General features: G+C 37.2%; 1 protein-coding gene across 1 annotated transcript in view; it reads right to left on the bottom strand.

The window, feature by feature from the left end:
• Positions 1-293: 293 nt before the first annotated feature.
• LOC102289684 overlaps positions 294-1,938 on the bottom strand; it is a 3,601-nt gene continuing 1,956 nt past the window's right edge. Inside the window, exons 3-5 of the mRNA XM_042221589.1 lie at positions 964-969; positions 656-768; positions 294-561 (exon numbers count right to left, since the gene is read on the bottom strand). Of these exons, the coding sequence (XP_042077523.1) occupies positions 533-561; positions 656-768; positions 964-969 (148 nt within the window). The 3' untranslated portion in view covers positions 294-532. The remainder of the gene's footprint in view (positions 562-655; positions 769-963; positions 970-1,938) is intronic.

The following is a 1,938-nucleotide window of genomic DNA, read 5'->3' as shown; positions in this document are numbered from 1 at the left end:
ATTTTTTAAAGCATACAAACTTGCTTTAATGTGATTATGTCTCAGTATTTCAATGTAAGGTTACTGTATTTCAGCTGTTTTTATTATTTTCTGTTTCATCATTTGTGTTTTCTGTCTTTTTTTGTTATTCTCTTTCCAGATTTTTACTTATTTTTACTTAATCAATTTAGCTGCTGGGTTGTCATGTAAATTCTTTCTTTACAGTGTTTCATGAATAAAACAATAAATAAAAATATTTGTTATTATTATCTGCCCCCCCCCCCCCCCAAATACACTGCAATGAATTGCATGATACATTTTTAAGGAATAAACTGCAGAACAATACCACATGTAGCAAATATGATACAAACTACAACTTTTATATGCAAATTAGTATTTAATTTTTATTTTTTTTACTTCATCAGAAAGTTCGCTAAATACTCCATTAAAAAAAAGAATTTTCTTGCATTATTTCATTTTTCAGGCTTTAAAGTGTTATGTAAATATAAGATGATCACACTTAGTTATAGTTGGAGTGTTTCAGGTGTAAAACTTACTTTGCTGGAACACTGTTGGTATGAGCTGGAACAACAGATAAGATGACAAGAAGACAAGAAGTTTTAATAGGAATTCCTGCGTGTGTACCAATCAGTGGATTCCTGGTTCTCACACACACCTTGCTTGTTTTCAAACATCTTGTACACGCAGGCTGAACCCACTGCTAGCACGAGGAGAACGAAGCAGCAGAATGCGATGGTGACAGCTTCTGTGATATTCACGCAAAAACCTGAAAGAGATGAGACGAAGACAGTTTCACACTCTGAGGCAGCGCACACACTGCTGCACAAAAGTTTAGGGTCACCTGTGACATCTACAAGTTTGAATGAACTGCATATTTGTTTTGAAATAAAATAGTATAAATTGTACCAGAAATGTTGCAAATGACAAGCAATAAGCAATAAAACGTTATCAATCAATCATTAATGACTTTTAAATGACAGTTACATTTTTACGCAATTTTGTTTTCATTAAAAAGGCCAAAGGCTATTCTAACAAAGGAAGAACATTCAATGCTGGAAACTTGCAGGACTGAGCAAGAATACAAAGAGTCTCCTGACAGAGACACAAACACCTCATTGTCTCCCTTTATCAAATGTTTCCCACAAACCTCGAGCTGCAAAATTGCTACAGATGTCCAAATATCTTTGGATTAAAAAGAAGAAAATTTGTGTAAAACAGAACAAATCTGTCAAGCCTCATGGAGGAAATGTTCTGGTTTGGGGTATGATGTGGAGGTAAATATAAGATTTGTGCAGATTAAAATGGATTTAGCTGACAGACGTTTAGGATCGCTCTTGTCGGGAGCCAGCTTCCTCGTACAACAGGTCAATCAGCACAGATCCAAAATATGCAAGAATTATGTAAGAAAGAAACAGCTGGTTGCATGTCTGGCTTGGCCACCAATCACATCTGTTTTTGCCTATTGAGGTGATGTTTTTGCATCTATTCAGTACCATTGAAACCAGTCTCACTTGTAGGTGGTGCTTCGTGTACAATGGAGTTCACAAACAAAAAGCCCGCTGAAATTCACTTTTAAAAAGTGCAATGCAAAAAACTCAAAATCTGAAAAAAGGGGGTGAGAGCAGAAGATCGCGATAGAGACTGCACTAGGATCAGAACAGGAAGTTTCACTAATGCTAAACAGCCAAAGCAGGTTATGTCACAAAGACAGGCAGAGCTACGTGGGGGTGGGGGGCACAGGTGAACACAACTGACAACAGGTGAGAATAATGAGGACTCAAAAGAAGACAGACAGGAAACAATGCTGACACAGGGCACAGGAGAAAACATCCTTCAAAGTAAAAGCAGAGAATAACCCAAAGAGACTGACAGGCATGAATACTGACACCTACTACTAACAAGATGACACAGACCAGGAAGCACAAGGGGGGCTATCAT

Source organism: Haplochromis burtoni, unplaced genomic scaffold (genome assembly GCF_018398535.1).
Source record: "Haplochromis burtoni strain Fernald_Lab_line unplaced genomic scaffold, NCSU_Asbu1 Contig_70, whole genome shotgun sequence".
Taxonomy (NCBI): domain Eukaryota; kingdom Metazoa; phylum Chordata; class Actinopteri; order Cichliformes; family Cichlidae; genus Haplochromis; species Haplochromis burtoni.
The sequence above is the reverse complement of the archived record's forward strand: the minus strand, read 5'-3'. Positions and strand labels throughout refer to the sequence as shown.